This window comes from Pelophylax lessonae, assembly GCF_965119305.1.
Source record: "Pelophylax lessonae genome assembly, chromosome: 6".
NCBI classification, from domain to species: Eukaryota; Metazoa; Chordata; class Amphibia; order Anura; family Ranidae; genus Pelophylax; species Pelophylax lessonae.
In genome coordinates this window covers 291,870,719-291,887,942 of record NC_138773.1, presented here as the reverse complement: position 1 = coordinate 291,887,942, position 17,224 = coordinate 291,870,719, and the positions used below count along the sequence as shown (strand labels likewise).

General features: G+C 44.6%; 1 protein-coding gene across 1 annotated transcript in view; it reads left to right on the top strand.

Annotated features, from left to right (window-relative positions):
• Positions 1-12,504, top strand: part of SPOPL (speckle type BTB/POZ protein like) — a 95,631-nt gene extending 83,127 nt beyond the window's left edge. The window contains exons 9-10 of the mRNA XM_082261011.1: positions 376-429; positions 12,118-12,504. Of these exons, the coding sequence (XP_082117137.1) occupies positions 376-429; positions 12,118-12,262 (199 nt within the window). The 3' untranslated portion in view covers positions 12,263-12,504. The remainder of the gene's footprint in view (positions 1-375; positions 430-12,117) is intronic.
• Positions 12,505-17,224: the final 4,720 nt, after the last annotated feature.

Below are 17,224 nucleotides of genomic sequence, written 5' to 3'. Positions count from 1 at the left end.
TCTTTCTTTCTTTCTTTCTTTCTTTCTTTCTTTCTTTCTTTCTTTCTTTCTTTCTTTCTTTCTTTCTTTCTTTCTTTCTTTCTTTCTTTCTTTCTTTCTTTCTTTCTTTCTTTCTTTTTCTTCACAAATGACATCACTTTTCCACATAGTCACCTTTTGTGATGCATTTTTCCCAGCAACGTGCCAACTTTTAATGTCATGTGCAAAACTCCTCCTGCTCTTGCTGTTTCCACTGAAAATATAAGTGCGGAAACTTTTTAAAGACCCCCCCCCCTCATATTTTTGGGGTTCAGCTTATGAAAATGGTTTTCAGGTTTATCTACAAATATATTGTGCATTGTGTTGACATTGCTTCTAAACACTCTTTGTTTACAGATGTAGTCTTCTCAGGCAACTAGGTTGCAAGGACGGCAAGAACTGGAATGGCAGGTAAGTGCTTATAATTTCATTCCATGGTGGCTCCTTCCGGTACAGAAATCTGCTTCCTTGTGTAAAGTAAACAAATCAGCTGGGCCTGTGTGCATTAAAAAAAATAAAAAATAAAAATCTTATGTAGATGATGCAGAGTACTTGTCATTCCACACTGAGGGTGGATATGTACATTCTGTACTTGGCAGAGTGATGCGTTCATTTTAAAGATTTCTGCCTAGCGTCGCTCTGGTCATGCTTGATCAAACCACCCCTGGTAATCAAAGAGTTAAAGTGTAGCTGCCCCCTCACTACACACAATTATTAGTTGCTATAACACTTTTCATGTCTGTGTGAAATGGTTCAGTTTATTGTGGACTATAGTCCTGACTCCTCCAGACACCCTTTGCTGATGCATTTTGCGTCTTAATTAGGAAATCATGGTGTACTCATTCAAGGTGATAATTGTAAAGTTCTCTAAAGGTAATCTTCAAAGCGGATGTTCTCCAAAAAAAAGTACTGCTCATCTGTCCCCCCCCCCCCCCCCTCCCTTACACAGCAGCACATACATTTTGTGCGTTAAGCACGGTGTTGTGGTATCAGCCACCCACCTGGGATGTTCAGATCCCACATCCTGGTAGGCTGTGTTTTAGTTAGGGATGAAGCATCACGGTATTTAGGAGCTGGCAGAGAGCCCTGCGGCATGTGTGCACCACAAGGCTCTGTCAGGTTCTAAATGCTTGCTAGAGACCTGCGACATGTCTGTGCATGCGTAGGATTAGGAAATTGCTAACCTTCATCTGCCATAAAAAGAGTTTAGGATGGTGGTGCAGGGAGAACTTCAGCTGAGGGAGGGGCTAGTAAGCTATATTTATTTATTACAGGTACTTATATACTGCCATCAATCCACACAGCATTTTTTTTTTTTTTTTTTTGCCGACCCCGGACCCTGTGCTTTTTGGCGGGTTCCAGTCACGTTTCCTCCCAGCTGTCTTGAGAAAGAGAGCATCATGCCTCTTTCTGTGGGAGGGTACGATCGGTACAGGACTCGGTTACAGTCCTCCTACAACAGCCTATGTCCTCACCCCCCGATTAGCAAAACCACATTTTTACAGAGTAGCTAGTGACATCATGGATATGAAAAACATTCTTTATAACAAAAGTAAGGCATTGATTGCTAAAAATTATCAGCAGTTTACTTATTAATGGGGAGAGGGATCTGTAAATAAGGGTGCATGATCCTGGAGTTGGGTTTTAACTTATTTTCTTTAGAATCGTTCCATGGTTTTATAATAAAATTTCATACGGAGGTAATAAATTCTCTCTGAGGATTGTCTTTACATTTTTTATTTGGCAGGGTGTTAATAAAATACATAATACAATTGGGTGTCATATAATAAAGCAACATGCAGTGCTGTGAAAAAGTATTTGTGCCCCCCCCCCCCCTGTTTTTTTTATTTTTCTGCATATTTGTCGCTTAAATGATTCAGCTCATCAACAAATTGTAATATTACACAAAGCTAACCCAAATATATACAAAATGCCGTCCTTAAACTATATTAAGGGAAAAAAGCTGTCCAAATCTGCCTGGTCCTATGTGAAAAAGTAACTGTCCCCCCTGCTAAATCATGAAAGAACTGTGATTAACCTGATTTTTTTTTTTTTTGGAAAGTCAAGTTAAATTTCACTTGCCACACCCAGGTTTGATTACTGCCAGACCTGTTGAATCAGGAAATCACTTAAATAGAAGCTGTCTGATAAACTGAGGCACGCTAAAAGTTCTAAAAAATAAAATTACTTTATGCTGCGATTTAAAGACATTCAAGAACAGGTGATAAAGTAATTGACATGTATCCACTTGGAAGGGGTTACAAAGCCATTTTAAGGCTTTGGGACTCCAGCGAACCACGGTAAGAGCCATTATCCACAAATAGAGAAAACTTGGAACAGTGGTGACCCTTCCCAGGAGTGGCCGGTTTACCAAAATTACTCCAAGAGCATAAAAACGACTCATCCAGGACCTCATGAAAGAACCCTGAACAATATCTAAAGAACTGCAGACCTCACTGGCCTCATTTAAGGTCAGGGTTCATGATTCAACATTCAACAATACGAAAGAGACTGGGCAAAAATGGTATCCATTCTAAAGTTCCAGGGCAAAAGACACTGCTGACCAAAGAACACAAAGGCTCCTCTCACATTTGCCAAAAAGCATCTGGATTATCCCAAAGAAGTTTTGGCAAATATTCTGTGGACTGATGAGACAAAATTTCTCTTTTGTTCATTGACGGACACGGCTTCTGATCTCCATAACCATTGGGTTATACTACCCCCTACAGGAGTAGGACACTAGGCAGAAAAAAAGTCTGGCTATGCCCACGGGCAGTCCCAGGGGGGTATACTCCCCCTCTCTGCTGTAGGCTGTTTTTTTTTTTTTTGTTTTTTTTTCTGTCTAGTCAGGAGTAAGGACCTAGTTCCTTACTGGTATCTTTGGTCCTGGCAAATTATTTTCAATTTAAAATTTTTTTTTTTCTCCTGTTGTTTTTTTTTTTCCTGTGAGATCTACAATCAACTGCCGTACTGGGCTACGACCTGGATAATCTAGGTCCAGTGGTCACCCCAGTCTGGCCAGCGAGCGCGGGCAGACCTCAGCTCCTTTCTAGGTCAGCCCCACTGAGCAGGGGATGGCCTGCAAGTTAAACGTCTCGCAAGGTTGCATATGACAGAGTCTCGGCCTGAGTCACAGCGTTCCTCCTGACCGACAGCCCCCTCATTTCGATGGAGAGGGGTTCTGTCTGGAGCGGTGCCCATCTGGTTCCTGGTATGGTGGTGAGTAGCTGGCCCCCCCCCTCCCCCTGGACGGTTTGGGGTGGACGTGTCTCCCTCCCTGGGATGGTCTGACCCCCTGAGTTTCCCTTCTCCCTGTCAGGCACCCCTCCTTTTCATCTGTCCCCCATCCTACCCCTCCTCTCCACATATGTTGGGGCTGTTTGGGTGGTCTGGTCCACATCCTGGGGTGGGGGCAGGGTGCAATGCTGGCGAAGTGGGGCCGGGGGGGATGGTTTGTACCTGTGGGGGCTCCTGCCATAGCCCCCATCCTGCCTGCGTCTGTCCTTGAGGCCTGGGTTCCCTCTTGGGTCCCTGTAAGCCTTGTGGTGCCACATGGGGCCACTATTTTGTTGTAGCCTGTGTGTTTTTATACACAGTGGCCTTATTTGTGTAGTCCGGCGGCCATTTTGCGGGGGTTTGCCATTGAAAATAGCAGGGGCCATGACAGTGGAGCCCTGTGGGCGGCGATTTCGGTGGAGGGAGCCCCTCCTCATCCCCTGGTGCTGACTCCTGGATCCTTTCACTTCCTGATCGCCTGGTCCAGGGGTTGCCGTTTATCTTTGATGCCTCTTCTGGATGTGGCACAGCTTTCTGTTATGGCAGGGATCCTTTTGTGTCTTTTGGCTCAAATGCTGGTCTGCAGACCAGACTTCTAAAAAGGCCTTGACTGATCTTCCCTTTCAAGGAGATCGCCTGTTTGGAGTTATCCTGGATGACATCATAAAAGATCTTAAAAGGGGGGAAGAGTACCTTTCTTCTGCAGGCTACTAAGGGCAAGGAACCTCGTCGTAGACGTGGCCCTTCCTTCTCAGCTCATAATTTTTTTTTTTTTTTTCCTCCCTCAGGGTCGTCTGATAAGGGCCCGAAGCCTTTCAGGGCTGCCTCTGGAGGATCCAAACGAACCCGGTCTGGCAAACCGTTAGCTGACTTCTCCAGACCTGCAGGCAAGGCTCCTTCAGCATGAAGGTGTGCCCTCACCCGTATCTGGCTTCCGAACCCGTTGACTTCCCTGGTACAAGACAAGTGGGTCCACAAAGTCATTCAGTCCAGCTACAAGACCGAGTTTTGCTCTGGTCTCATGGCATGGTTCTTTCCTTCCAACTTGCTTATCTCCCCAGACCACTTACAGGGTCTGTTTGGGGCGGTACAAGACATGTTGCTTCAAGGGGTGATTGTCCCGCTTCCGACTTCAGAATGTTTTCCGGTTTTTACTCAAACCTGTTTATAGTTCCCAGGAAGGAAGGCAAAGTGCGTCCAATCCTGGACTTCATGGCGCTCAACTGCTTTGAGTGGGTGCAGAAGTTCAGAATGGAGTCCATTCACACGGTGGTGGCATCCCGGCATCAGGAGGGTTTTCTTGCTTTTATCAACATCAAAGATGCCTACCTTCACGTTCCAATATGTGTCAGTCACCAGTGCTTTCTCAACTTTGCCGTTTGTGGCTTTACCCTTTGGTTGCGCCTCCTCGGGTCTTCACAAAAGTGTTAGCTCTGGCGCTAGCGTTGTTACGCCAACAGGGGATCGCTGGGCTACTTGGACAATCTCCTTCAGTGAGCGGAGTCTCCTACTGCTCTGGTGGAAAACCTGGAGATCACAAAATGAACTCTGTGGGAGTCTGGCTGGATTCTGAATTTTCAGAGGTCTGCTCTGGTTCTGTCCACAAAACTGAACTATCTGGGTCTGACTGTGGACTCTGCCTTAGCCAGAGTGCTCCTTCCTGTAGATAAACTCCAGAAATTGCATGCTGCAATTTGTCTCCTGCTGTCCAGCAGATGGCCATCCCTCCGGACTTGCATGCCGGTGAAGGGCCTGATGGTGTCTCCCTTGGAGACGATTACGTTTGCACAGTTCCATACTAGGTTCCTGCAAAGGGAGATTCTGGCCAAATGGCACAAGACTCTGCAGTCTCTGGACAATCTGATCCGGCTGAGTTGGGGAACGAAGGTGTCCATGATGTGGTGGTTTCGGCTGGGCAAATCCTCCCCCCCCCCCCCCCTGTATTGGACAGTGGTCACCACGGATGCCAGCCATCCGGCTGGGGAGGCATCCTCTGCAGGCATTCTGCTCAGGGGATCTGGACACTGGAAGAGTCCAGACTACCGATCAATGTCTTGGAACTCCGAGTAATCAGATTGTGCCTTGACCATTGGATGGATTGTCTTCAGGGTTGTCCAGTGTGCATTCAATCGGACAATGCCACAGCTGTGACTTATGTCAATCAACAAGGGAGCACAAGAAGTATCCTGGCGGCTCTGGAGGTAGCTGACATTAGAAGGTGGACAGAACGGTTCATTCCAGCCCCCTCCACCGTACACATTCCTGGGGGGGAAAAACTGGTAGGCGGATTACCCCAGTCGGCAGGTGTTGGACCAAGGGGAGTGGTCCCTTCACCCGGAGGTTTTATTAGTTGTGTCTCCACTGGGGCATCCCCGAGGTGGATCTGTTTTGGAGTCTCGACTCAACAAAAAGACACGCTGGTGACCCCGTGGGGTCAGATTTACGTCTTCCCTCCCCTCAAGCTTCTGCCAAGACTTCTACGCAGGATAAAGGGTGAAGGGATTCCGGTCATCTTGGTGGCTCCGGACTGGCCTCGCCAGGCTCGGTACGCCGACCTGGTGCGGCTTGTCGCCGACGCTCCTTGAAAGCTTCCTCTCAGGTACGATCTGCTGTCCCAGGGACCAATCTTCCATTCTGCTTTACAGTCACTGGCTTTGACAGCTTGGCTGTTGAACACCAGGTGCTGAAGAATAGAAGTTTATCTGAGCTGGTGATTCCTACACTGTTAAAACTTAGGAAAACTACTTCTAGGAAGATCTACCATCGTATGTGGAAGACGTGCATTGCAGTCTCTTGGGGTTCGTCCTCGCTCCTTCTCTGTGGCTCAGATCTTGACCTTCCTTTAATGGGAGGTTGAACAGAAATGGACCTCAAGTACCATCAAGGGCCAGGTGTTGGCTTTGGCTGTCTTCTGCCAATTACTTTTGGCCACACACTCCCTGGTGCTTACCTTTCTACAAGGAATAACTAAATTAAAAACAAAGGACGGAAGGTATGTAGAAGAGAATAAAGGGCTAGCCGACTGCCTTAATGAATACTTCTGTTCAGTTTTTACAGAAGAAAAAGAAGGACCTCCACTTGAAAGGATGACTAATGAATCATTTGATGCATGTGTCTTTACAGAGGAAGACGTTCTAAGATTGCTGTCTAAAGTGAAGACAAATAAGTCACAGGGTCCTGATGAGATACACCCAAGATTATTAAAAGAGCTTAGTGGTGAGCTGGCAAAACCATTAACAGATCTATTTAACCAATCATTAGTAACAGGAGTCGTCCCGGAAGATTGGAAATTGGCAAATGTTGTGCCCATTCACAAGAAAGGTAGTAGGGAGGAATCGAGCAACTATAGACCAGTGAGTCTGACATCAATAGTAGGCAAATTAATGGAAACCCTATTAAAGGATAGGATTGTGGAACATCTTAAATCCCATGGATTGCAAGATGAAAAACAACATGGGTTTACTTCAGGGAGATCATGTCAAACAAATCTTATAGATTTTTTTGACTGGGTGACTAAAATAATTGACGGTGGAGGTGCAGTAGACATTGCATATCTAGATTTTAGTAAGGCTTTTGACACTGTCCCACATAGAAGACTTATCAATAAACTGCAGTCATTGAGCATGGACTCCCATATTGTTGAGTGGATTAGGCAGTGGCTGAGTGACAGACAACAGAGGGTTGTAGTCAATGGAGAACATTCAGAACAAGGTCATGTTACCAGTGGGGTACCTCAGGGATCTGTACTGGGACCAATTTTGTTTAATATCTTCATAAGTGATATTGCAAAAGGCCTCGATGGTAAGGTTTGTCTTTTTGCTGATGACACAAAGATATGTAACAGGGTTGATGTTCCTGGAGGGAAACGCCAAATGGAAAAGGATTTAGGAAAACTAGAAGAATGGTCAGAACTCTGGCAACTGAAATTTAATGTGGATAAGTGCAAGATAATGCACCTGGGGCGTAAAAACCCAAGGGCAGAATATAGAATATTTGACAGTCCTGACCTCAGTATCTGAGGAAAGGGATTTAGGAGTAATTATTTCAGAAGACTTAAAGGTGGGGAGACAATGTAATAGAGCAGCACGAAATGCCAGCAGAATGCTTGGATGTATAGGGAGAGGTATAAGCAGTAGAAAGAGAGAAGTGCTTATGCCGCTGTACAGAACACTGGTGAGACCTCACTTGGAGTATTGTGCGCAGTACTGGAGGCCATATCTCCAGAAGGATATAGATACTCTAGAGAGAGTTCAGAGAAGAGCTACTAAACTAGTACATGGATTGCAGGAAAAAACTTACCAGGAAAGGTTAAAGGACCTTAACATGTATAGCTTGGAAGAAAGAAGAGACAGAGGGGATATGATAGAAACTTTTAAATACATAAAGGGAATCAACTCGGTAAAGGAGGAGAGCATATTTAAAAGAAGAAAAACTACCACAAGAGGACACAGTTTTAAATTAGAGGGGCAAAGGTTTAAAAGTAATATGAGGAAGTATTACTTTACTGAGAGAGTAGTGGATGCATGGAATAACCTTCCTGCAGAAGTGTTAGCTGCAAACACAGTGAAGGAGTTTAAGCATGCATGGGATAGGCATAAGGCTATCCTTCATATAAGATAGGGCCAGGGACTATTCATAGGATTCAGATATATTGGGCAGGCTAGATGTGCCAAATGGTTCTTATCTGCCGACACATTCTATGTTTCTATGTTTGGTTCCTCCAGTGCAGTCTCCGTTGCCGCCTTGGTACCTCCATTTGGTCCTTTCGCCCCTCCAGAAGCCTCCCTTTGAGAATCTTCAGGAGAATCTCCTGCTTACGCTGTCCCAGAACGTGGCCTTTTTGGTGGCTATCGCCTCTGTGCGCAGGGTGTCGGAACTGGCAGCGTTATCCTGTCCACCTTACCTGGTGATTTACAGAGATAAGGTGGTTCTTTGCCCGTGTCCATCGTTCCTTCCAAAGGTTGTCTCTGATTTTCATTTTATTGAAGAAGTTTTTCCTTCCTTGTGTCCCAGGCCTTAACAGCCGAAGGAAATTGCCTTGCATGCCTTGGATGTGGTCTGGGCAATTAGGGTGTACCTGGCAGCTATGGAGTCTTTTAGGAAATCAGACTCCCTATTTGTGCTCACGGCTGGGCCTCGTAAAGGGTTGTCCGCTTCCTCTGCGACCATTTCCAGATGGACCAGACAGACTGTGATTCAGGCCTATTCCATCAAACGTCAGGTTCCTCCTTTCCCTGTGAAGGCGCACTCTACAAAAGCACTTAGTGCCTTCTGGGCCTTCTGCCATCAGGCGTCGGTGATGCGGGTTTGCAAGGCAGCCACCTGGTCGTTGGTGCACACTTTATATAACTCTGTGAAAGTGGATGTGTTGGTATCTGTGGATGCTTCTTTTGGCCGCAAGGTTTTGCAGGCTGCTGTTAAGGTCTTTATCCTCTTTGAGGATGTATTGTTTTTTCAGGTGGGCTCCTGTTGCCTGGTTGGCTACTGTTTAGCCCTGGGAGTTTTTTTGTTGTTCCCACCCCTCATGTTTAACACTGCTTTGGGACGTCCCAATGGTTATGGAGATCAGCAGCTGTGTCAGTCAATGAACGAAAGAGAAAATGGGCTTTTTGACTTACCAGAAAATCCATTTCTCTGATGTTGACGAACACAGCACCCACCCCTCTGGAGTTGTAATTCTTCTGACACTAAACTGAGTGCCTATAGCAGAGAGAGGAAGTATACCCCCCTGGGAATGCCCATGGGCATAGCCAGACTTTTTTTTTCTTTTTCTGCCTAATGTCCTATAACCAGTGCCAGTATAACCCAATGGTTATGGAGATCAGAGCCGTGTCCATCAATAAACATCAGAGAAATAGATTTTACGGTAAGTCAAAAATCTAATTTTTTTTTTTTTTGGAAGGCGTGTGCCCCGTTGCTTCTGGCGTAAAATTAACATAGCATTTCATAAGGAACATTATACCAACAGTCACACATGATGGTAGTGTCATGGTTTGGGGCTGCTTTGCAGCTTCAGGATCTGGACAACTTGACATAATTGATGGAAATGTGAATTCTGCGCTCTACCAGAAAATCATGAAGGAGAATGTGCAGCCATCAGTTTGTGACCTCAAGCGCACTTGGGTTATGCAGCAGGACAATGATCGGAAACACACCAGGAAGTCCACCTCTCGCTCAAAACCTCCAAATGAAGCTTTTGGAGTGGCCTTAGTCAATGTCTGGGCTTTTTAACCTACAACATTAAAATCAGTCTGTATATGCAGTAAAGTATGCTTGTTATACTCATTGTGGAACCTAAGGGGTTAATCCTCTGCATTGTGTATAAAGGCTGTGTAAGTCAGGCTGCTCATGCTTAGTTTGGTGTGTATTGCTAGAGAGTTTTTTTTTTCTTGGGAGAGTGCATGTGATCAGCACGCGGCCAATCAGCATTGTCCAGACAGAGGGTCAGGGGAGAAAAGCTCCTTCTGCAAGCTTAAGCAGACACTGATACAAGTCCCAAAGCTGCTATATACTGCTGATGAGAAAAGGTATTTAGCAGTTTATATTTACTAAAATAATTGCATTTCCATGTACTGTGGGAGACCAGATATAGTGAATGCAGGGTCCTGGGTTTAGTAACACTTTAAATCAGAGTTAGATGCTGTGGCATGACCCTAACTAGGCCGTTTCATGCTGGAAAACCCTCCAATGTGGCTGAATTTAAACAGTTCTGAAAAGAGTGGGACAAAATTTCTCCACAGCGATGTGAAGACTCATTGCAGTTGTTGCCGCCAAAGGTGCCACAACCAGTTAAGTGTAGGGGGCAATTACTTTTTCACATAGAGCCAGGCAGGTTTGGACCGCTTTTCTCCCTTTTTAATAAATTAAATCCTGATTTAAAAACTGCATTTCGTATTTACTTGGGTTATCTTTGTGCAGTATTAAAATTAGTTTAATCTGATTTGGTTAAGGGTGTCAAATATACAAAAAATAAAAAATAATCAGGAAGGGGGCAAAATACATTTTCACAGCACTGTATGTAGTATAGTAACATACAATACTAATATAGCAATGATCTAGATGTAGAATTGAGCATATTAGTGTCAGAAAAATACATCACTCATTGTGCATATATACAAATCTGCAACATAATATAGTTCATTACCAATCTAAAAGTAAATCTTTCCCAGAGGGTGCTAATGCTGATTTCTCATTTTGAAAAAAGCATAGCTTAGTTGCTCAATTCCAGTGGTGTGAATTTTTTCAAATAAAACAAGGAGAGACCCAAAGCAACATCGGACATGCATATGTCATCTCAAGCAGCTTTAAAAAAAATGTCTTACTCTAAATGTGTTGGCATGGGCCATCTTGTACACCAAAATCCAGAACCCTTCTCTTCTGCACAGGTGGCTAGTGGACTCAGAGCTTGCCACAGTATTCTGTAGGCAAAAAGAGTACAGCTCCTTCATCGGGAAGACTGTGCTGCGCTGAGGCTTGGACTTTCGAGAGCAGTGGCCACAGCACCAGCTCTAGCAAATCCTGCAAGCCTGGTTTCAGCATGATGCTCTATTTTGTATAATCAAGCTTTTCTTCCTTTAGGATTGTGTGTTGCACGATTCTGTTCAATATACTCTTTTTTGCTCCAAAATATAATCTGCAGTTCCAAGCACCATTTTATGTCTGTTTTGTACAAGGCCTTAGCTGCTTTGGATGCTTCCTCACCTACTGGTTTTCTTGGAGTAAGTGACATTTCTCTTGCTCTAGTTATCATTTCCTAGGGCTGTCTTAAGTGTATTGGGAACAAGCAGAACTGTATATTAACTGTTAAAGCCAGTGTCTAGAGCGGGGGTCTCCAAACTTTCAAAACAAAGGGCCATTTTACTGCCCTTCAAGCTTTAGGGGGGACAGACTGGCCAGTGGGAGTAGAAAATGCCCCAACATCAGTTGGAGTAAACTATAGGCTTTGGTGGTCATTGGGAGTAAAAAACCTACGTCATTGGTTTCAGCGGGAGGAATAGTGCCCCATCGTTGGTGTCAGCGAGAGAAATAGTGCCCCATTGTTGGGGTCGGCGAGAGAAATAGTGCCCCATTGTTGGGGTCGGCGAGAGAAATAGTGCCCCATCGTTGGTGTCGGCGGGAGAAATAGTGCCCCATCGTTGGTGTCGGCGAGAGAAATAGTGCCCCATCGTTGGTGTCAGCGAGAGAAATAGTGCCCCATCGTTGGTGTCGGCGAGAGAAATAGTGCCCCATCGTTGGTGTCGGCGAGAGAAATAGTGCCCCATCGTTGGTGTCAGTGAGAGGAATAGTGCCCCAAGGACAAGATAAAGGCAAGCATAGGGCCACGGTTTGGAGATCCCTGGTCTAGAGCAACACGCTTATAGTGAGAAGCATCAACCCTCAACATTTACAAATTAAAATTTGTTCTTATTTTGTTAACCAATTGTGGCTAAATGCAACTTGAGAAATGTAGGGGAGGATGTGGTTCAGGGGATCTTCAGCAGAGTCAGAGGGCTATTTTTATTTTTGGAAACCTGAAACAATCATTTCTTTCTGTTTACTGGTCTGTGCAGTTCTAGATTATATATATATATATATATATATATATATATATATATATATATATATATATATATATATATATATATATATATATATACACACACACTCCATACTGCTCCCTCTGGTGTATTCTAGCATTATTTGTTGACCGGCATGGTGGGGGGTGGCTTATGCTAAATGACTAGGAAAACATGAAGTCCTGGGAACAGATGCTTATATGGTGCATGCAGTGCTGCTACATTGTCCTTTCCCACACTAAGCTCTTTTGGTGTATTCCATTTTCAGTCAAGCAACCGACATAATGGAGACTGCAGGCTGGAAATCCATGATCCAGTCCCACCCACATTTAGTGGCCGAGGCCTTCCGAGCACTGGCGTCCGCACAATGTCCGCCCTTTGGAATTCCCAGAAAGCGACTAAAACAGTCCTGAAACGTGCTCATGAACTGTGTATTTCCACCAATAAAGGATAGGACACTCAGTGTTCTAAACTGTTGTACCACACAAGCTGAGGCATCCTTTCTCTCCCACTTCAACTGTGCGAGCCCGGGAGGGACTGAGGACATCGCTAGCATTGCGGATGGATGATGTGATCTAATCCACAGCTTTAAATTGGACTGGTTGATCTCAGACTCACTGAATGGCCTTAAATTACCCTCAGCAGATCCCATCTATATTGTGTTACGTACGACAGTTTACGTTTTTTTGTTTTTATAAATAAACTGTGCCTTGTCGTGTGACCAGGCTATGCAGGATTGCACTAACTATAATGCGGTAAAAAATTTCTGTTTTTTCAGAAGGATAATGTGTTTTTTTTTTTTTTTGTTTTTTTTTTTTTATGTTCTGTGGAAAAAAAAGTTGTTTGGCTTTGTCAATGTTCTGTGTCATAGATGGAAACCTTTGGCTCTCCAGATGTTGAGACTACAAAAACCAGCATGTCGTGTTGCCTTTAGCCATCAGTGGGTTGCTTTATATCGCACTCCCATACTGCACTAAGAAAAGGGGAGGCTGAAAATGTGACTTGAGCTTTGAAAGAATCTGATTAGAACTGTGGGTCTGAGACTATTATTTAATTGGACATGCTGCTGGTTGAATTAAACATGTCGCCATCTCTCATATACTTTTGTCATTAGTCTAGCACATTTCAGGCTGTCTGCACATACCTTTCTTTTTTTTTTTTTACAAAGGGGCATCTGTATACCTGAGACATTTTGGGGCACATGTTAATCTCTTAAGCTTTATTTCAGCAGAGAGCTGCGATACACATCCTTCTTTGGTTGGGATCCTGGTTGCAGCTCAGTCCAGTTGTGATTTATGTATAGCTTACACCCAGGTTTGGTAGAGTTTAAAAGGATGCAGACGCAATTTTGTCAAGATTGGAAGGAAAATGTAATATGCTTTATTTTCTGATGGTTTTAATCTGCTTTTTTTGGATGTCTTTTGGCCAGTCAAAAGACGCATAGGGTCCTGTTTTGTCTATCTTTTTGACAAGGGATGCATGTTCCTTAATGAAGCAGAGAGTGCAGCACTGACCTAAATCATCAGCACTGTTCCCTGCAGGGCAATGTGATAACCCAATCCCCTCCTTCACAGTGGCCCACTGGAAGTGGTTTGATTGATTCTGGGGAACAAACAGCCCAGAAGAGGTCCAACAATAGATCATGGAGCAGTGAGTTTTTGGGGGACATTGCTGGGTAGAAGTTAAGTACTGCAGTTAAAGCTGCTTTTTATTTTATTTTAAAAACTGCAGGGCAATGAACATGTTAGAGTTGGGAGTTGGGTGTATTGACGGGCTTACTTTAAATAAAACTGGAGCCAAAAAAAAAAAAAAAAATTGATTCGTTTTCTACGTTTTTTTTTTTTTTTTTTCTCGACCTTGAGGGACACAGGAAGAATTTCACCTTTTGTGTTATACTGTCTACAGAAGGATTGGATAATGTAGGCCAGTCCAGGATAACCCATTTTACAAACAGAATAGCCCAGTTTTTTTGTGCCTAGTGTCCTAAGAGGATAGACATCTTCTTTCAGCTCTGCTCTGTGGACATATTTTTTGCTGCAGCTTTATTTCTTAAGGCCCGTACACACGTACCGATCGTCGGCATACAAACGTCGGCGGACGAAAGATCTGCCGATTGTACGCGTGTTAGTATGGTGCCTCCGACAGATGTCTGCGCACAATCCGCGGACAAAAGTCTTTCTTGCAAACATGAAAATTTTTGTCTGCGGACACCAGAACGGACGATTGTTCGCCTGTCAGTACAGAATTCGGCCGACAGACCGCAGATTTGCAAGACTGGGCATGCTCAGAAAATTAAAAACACAGGGAAAGTTAACCATTACATGACATCACTTCTGCAGTCAGCTGAAGTCTGCAGACAAAATTCTTGTGCTGTCCTTGTGCTGTCTTTGCACTTTTCAACAGACACCGACATCCCGGGGAGAAAAGAGGAACATTTGTATGCCGACCATCGGTACGTGTGTACGGGGCTTTAGGCTTCAAGATTTTTCTTGTTCAATCAAGTCTATTCTCTATAATGTTACTAGAGCTAGTCTCCATCTGGCGTGGCTATGATCAACCTGGCTTTTGGAGTGCCGCATCAGTACCTGACTTGATGTTGTGTAGATAGCCTGGAAATTACCTTCAGGCACTAGGTTTCTGCAAAGGGACTCCATTTTGGTAAAATGAACTGCAGAGTGCTTTCCATTCCAGAACCCCAAGCATTTTCTCAGCCCTTGCCATGCCTCTGAAGACTTACTTTGAGTAAGCCTGTCGACTTCCCTCTTTTCCCTATGTGTTTTGTGCTCTTTCCTGCCATACAGTGTCAAGGAAGCAGTATCTCCCTGCTGCTGCTCTTGCTTGCAAAAAAGCTTCGTGGAACTTTGATCCTTTCCTATTGCCCATCTAAAGTGACTTTGGTCACCTTTGGCCATCCTACCCCCACCTGCTAACAGCGCCTGGGTTTTGTGGGTTCCCGTTGTCTTGCCTCCTACCCTTAGCCTTCCTTTGTCTTATTGCCACACAGTTGCAGCTGTAATGGGTGCCTCAGCTCACACTCTACTAAAGGCTCCAGGGCTGCTTGCAGCATGCCTATTGATGATGCCAATATTTGCAACCTGGAATTCTTTTTGCCCTCTGCTTCTAGAGTCTATTCTATCATCAGAATCCTCATTAGTTCTGCCAGGTGTGGCTGTTTTCCCCTGCCCTGTCAACTGAGACTTTTACTATAATCATGCAGGGCTTTGACTAGATCACTCAGTAATTTGTGGACTCTGGCAGCAGAAGCCACAAGCGCTCTCCTGTGCCTTCCATTTATAATGTATCTCATTCACTTGTGGCCTTGGCAGCTTCTGAGCCATCAGGCACTGATATGGTTTGAGTTTGAGCCATTCCAGTCTTTGGCTTATGAACTTGCCAATGAGGAGTCGCAGTCCACTGCTATTACTCCCGAATGATGACACTGTTTTCAGTTCTTATTGATGTAGTGCACAGAAACAGCCTGTTGGAGGCTTCCCGACTACTGTTGGCAAGAGCATTCATCTTCCTCAACAGAAGCATAGGGACAGACTGCAAAGTCTCCTTTATCCAGGTTTTTTTTTCTCTGCTCTTGTGCCCTTAGTGTCCAGATTCCCCAAGCTTGGCTCTCAGTTCACCCACAAAGTCTGGGTCTCAAAGTCCTCCAAATTCTCAGATGAGCCTTTCTTGGCATGGAGGTTCATTTCCACTTTCCAGAGTGGAGGTATGTGTGTGTTAATCTTTGGACACTTGGACAGCTTGCATCACAGACACTTGGATGCAGGAGGTGGTATCCCAGAGCTACAAGCAGAAGTTTTGCTCCCTCTCCTCAGTTTCTAACCTTCTTGTGCCACAGACTAGCAGATCTGCTCAAGCCCTGTTGGACCAAGGTGTTCTTTCCCCTGTCCCTTTGGCAAAATGGTTTCAAGGATTGTACTCCAACCTGTTCACTGTTTCCAAACTCATAGGGGGACATGGGTTCCATTTTGGATCCCAAAGGTCTGACTGTCTTCATTCAAGCTCAGAAGTTCCACATGTAATCCACCAGGACTGTCATTGCATCCTGTCACCAGAATGTTCTTGCTTCTGTGGACACCTGTGTAACTGCATGTCTAGCAAGTCTAATGTGCATTTGTGGCTTACCAACTGTAGGATACTTGGCCCCTGTGAACTGTTGGCGTGGGCTGTTACAGACAGTGTGGCTTTGACAGTTTACTGCTTTTTAATGATTCAACTAGATTTGAAACCTTTTATAAATCGTTGCTGGAGCCAACTCTTCTTTGTCCAGTCCTGGATACTGCTCCGACCAGAGCATTTCTTCCACAGAAAAAAATGTCAGACTTTCCTCAGATTCAAGCTCCCCAGTCCAGGAGTACGACAGCTTTCTGGTTTTGCATGATAGTCTTGGGCCTGATGGTAGTCCCTTTCAAGGCAATCCCATTTGGGCAGATCAGTCCTCCACAACACATCATTCTGTCATGGCCAAGTCAGTCAAGTCCCTAGACAGATGGATTTTTTTTGGCACAGAGGACCAGGTTGTCCCTGACCTGGTGGCTCAAAAAATCCATCCTCAAAATCAGGGAAGACTTGTGGAAGATACTCATGATGAATAAAAGCGTGTCAAGCTATAGCACTGATCAGTGTATTCTGACAGCAGGGAACTCTTTCCCACTGTCAGAATATAAAGACCGTGTGGAGGATTCTTCTATCACTTCAAATGTGTTATTCGAGGAATCGAGTCAGCTTTTTTTTTTTCATTAAACCTGATGGTGAAACCAAAAAAAACTAATTTATGACTAGTTTTATCCTGTTGGTGTTTTTAGGCCCAGGACTTCCTTCTTGCCTTTAGTTAGTTTCTGCCTTTTGGCTAAACCAGGACATTGTTCTTCTGTCCCTCTATCCAGCCCCAGTTTGACGAAAGGAAATTTCACTTCTTTGTCTGGGTTTGGTTTGGGCTCTCTGTCACTACTACTTTCTTTCAGGGAGACAGATTCCCTTGTTATAGCAGATGGTCTCTGTAGAGGTACACCGGCTCTAGATGTCTCAGCCCGACCACTAAGCTATAGTCCCAAGGATTGGTTTCCACCCATTCTTGTCAACCAACCTGGTGCACTCTGAGATCTGTGGGTGCTTAATTGACTCTTTGGAATTAAGTACCTATACTTTAGAATTGCAAGGCTGCCATCTTGTTCACACATCAGTTCTGTTTTCAGCGGAGGGCTATTTTCAACCTTTCAGTTGGGCTGCTTTTGGACCTACCAAAGGTGAAAGACTTCCTGTACAAAAAAACGTAGTATTCTGGTTGTCATGAATAACTGCTTCAGTTTTGGCTCTGTTTTTAATGAACCGTCCTCTTGAGTAGGCCTCAGAGAAGCATATTC